We start from the raw sequence: 1,878 nt of genomic DNA on the forward strand, positions 1-1,878 counted from the left end.
TCAGGCTGCTTCAATGGATTTGCCCTTTGATGGCTCAAGCCGTTTCGGTAAAGCTGATGCTGCATTTAAAAGGTTCAAAGACAGCAGAGCAACGGCCAGGTTTTTGGGTTTGCAGACTAGAGGCTCTGTGAGCAAAAGATACAGGGGATTTGAAAGATCTTCTTTTCGTCCCTATAAGCAGGCACAGCAGCAAAATCCTTTGTACAAGTCATACAGGAGCAGACCAAGAGCTCGTCCTCGTGGATGTCAGGCCTCCTCCTCCACTACCTCCTCTTCTGCCCACCCCCCTCCTACTACAGCAACGCAGCCCTAGATCTGCCATTCTGGATCATGCGGGTCATCTGGGGGGCCGGCTTACCTATTTTCTTGCGGGATTGGGAATCTGTTACATCCGATCTTGGAGTTCTCAATCTCGTAGAGAATGGGTATGCCTGTCCCTTTCGGGAATTTCCCCCAAATTACCCTCCTTGCCAAGGTTTTTGCACGGAGGACCACCTATTGCTTCTGCAGGAGGAAGTCCTGGCACTGTTAAGAAAGGGTGCGATAGAGTTGTTTCTGGAGCAGGAGAGGGGGTCAAGAATGCTACTCCTGGTATTTTCTGATTCCTAAGAAGGATGGCAGACTTCGTCCAATCCTGTATCTCAGGATCTTGAACCTTTACCTGAAACAGGAGAAGTTAAAGATTCTCACCCTTGCTCAGGTTCTTAAAGCGCTGCTGGGAGAAGACTGGATGGTGTCGATAGACTTGCAGGATGCGTATTTCCACATCCCCATCCTGAAGTCGCACAGAAAGCATCTCCGTTTCACGGTGGGATCACAACATTTTCAGTTTGCAGTCCTTCCGTTTGGTCTTACTACTGCACCTTGAGTCTTCACCAAGGTGATGGCTGTGATGGCAGCACAGCTCAGAAGGTCGAGGATTCCAGTATTCCACAGCTTTCCAAACTTTCCACGTCGGTGACGCACCTTTTCGACAATCTTCATCTTGTGACACGGTAATGCGAGCGAGCTGAACCTCCTACAGGGGGTTCTAGGGGGTACTCCTGCAAGAAAATTTTGAAAAAGTAGTATGCCAATGGTGCAGTTTCAAGCAAATTTGAGAAAGCAGGAAGGTTCTAACAAAGACAGTGACTAGCAAAACTGGGTGTAAGCAAGGTTAGGTGTGTGACAAACTAGAATATAACCATGCACACATTGACATATGCCCCATTGATTTACAGCACAAAAGGGGGGGGGGTGCACGCACTGCCAACCCTTCCAACCATGCACAAAGTCCACCTGATGCCTTGCTGAATAGGAGTTATACAAAAATCCGTAAAGGACCAATCATGCAACTTATCAGCCGGTCTCTGCTCTCTCTCTCCCTCCTCTCTCCTCCTCTCGCTCTCCCTCCTCTCTCTCGCTCGCCCTCCTCTCGCTCTCCCTCTCTCTCGCTCTCCCTCCTCTCTCGCTCGCCCTCCTCTCGCTCTCCCTCCTCTCTCGCTCGCCCTCCTCTCGCTCTCCCTCCTCTCTCGCTCTCCCTCCTCTCTCGCTCTCCTCTCGCTCTCCCTCCTCTCTCGCTCTCCTCCTCTCTCGCTCTCCCTCCTCTCTCGCCCTCCTCTCGCTCGCCCTCCTCTCGCTCGCCCTCCTCTCGCTCGCCCTCCTCTCGCTCGCCCTCCTCTCGCTCGCCCTCCTCTCGCTCGCCCTCCTCTCGCTCGCCCTCCTCTCGCTCGCCCTCCTCTCGCTCGCCCTCCTCTCGCTCGCCCTCCTCTCGCTCGCCCTCCTCTCGCTCGCCCTCCTCTCGCTCGCCCTCCTCTCGCTCGCTATGCTCCCCCCCCCCCCCCCCCCCCCCCCATATCTCTGTGGCACCTTTTCGCCGTTACCCTTCTCTCAGGAACT

General features: G+C 54.0%; 1 protein-coding gene across 1 annotated transcript in view; it reads right to left on the bottom strand.

The window, feature by feature from the left end:
* LOC147683962 (guanine nucleotide exchange factor DBS-like) overlaps positions 1-1,878 on the bottom strand; it is a 1,615,891-nt gene continuing 1,614,013 nt past the window's right edge. Inside the window, exon 30 of the mRNA XM_086942584.1 lies at positions 1-125. Coding sequence (XP_086798710.1) covers positions 1-125 — 125 coding nt within the window. The remainder of the gene's footprint in view (positions 126-1,878) is intronic.

Source organism: Lissotriton vulgaris, chromosome 11 (assembly GCF_964263255.1).
Source record: "Lissotriton vulgaris chromosome 11, aLisVul1.2, whole genome shotgun sequence".
In the NCBI taxonomy this organism is placed as follows: domain Eukaryota; kingdom Metazoa; phylum Chordata; class Amphibia; order Caudata; family Salamandridae; genus Lissotriton; species Lissotriton vulgaris.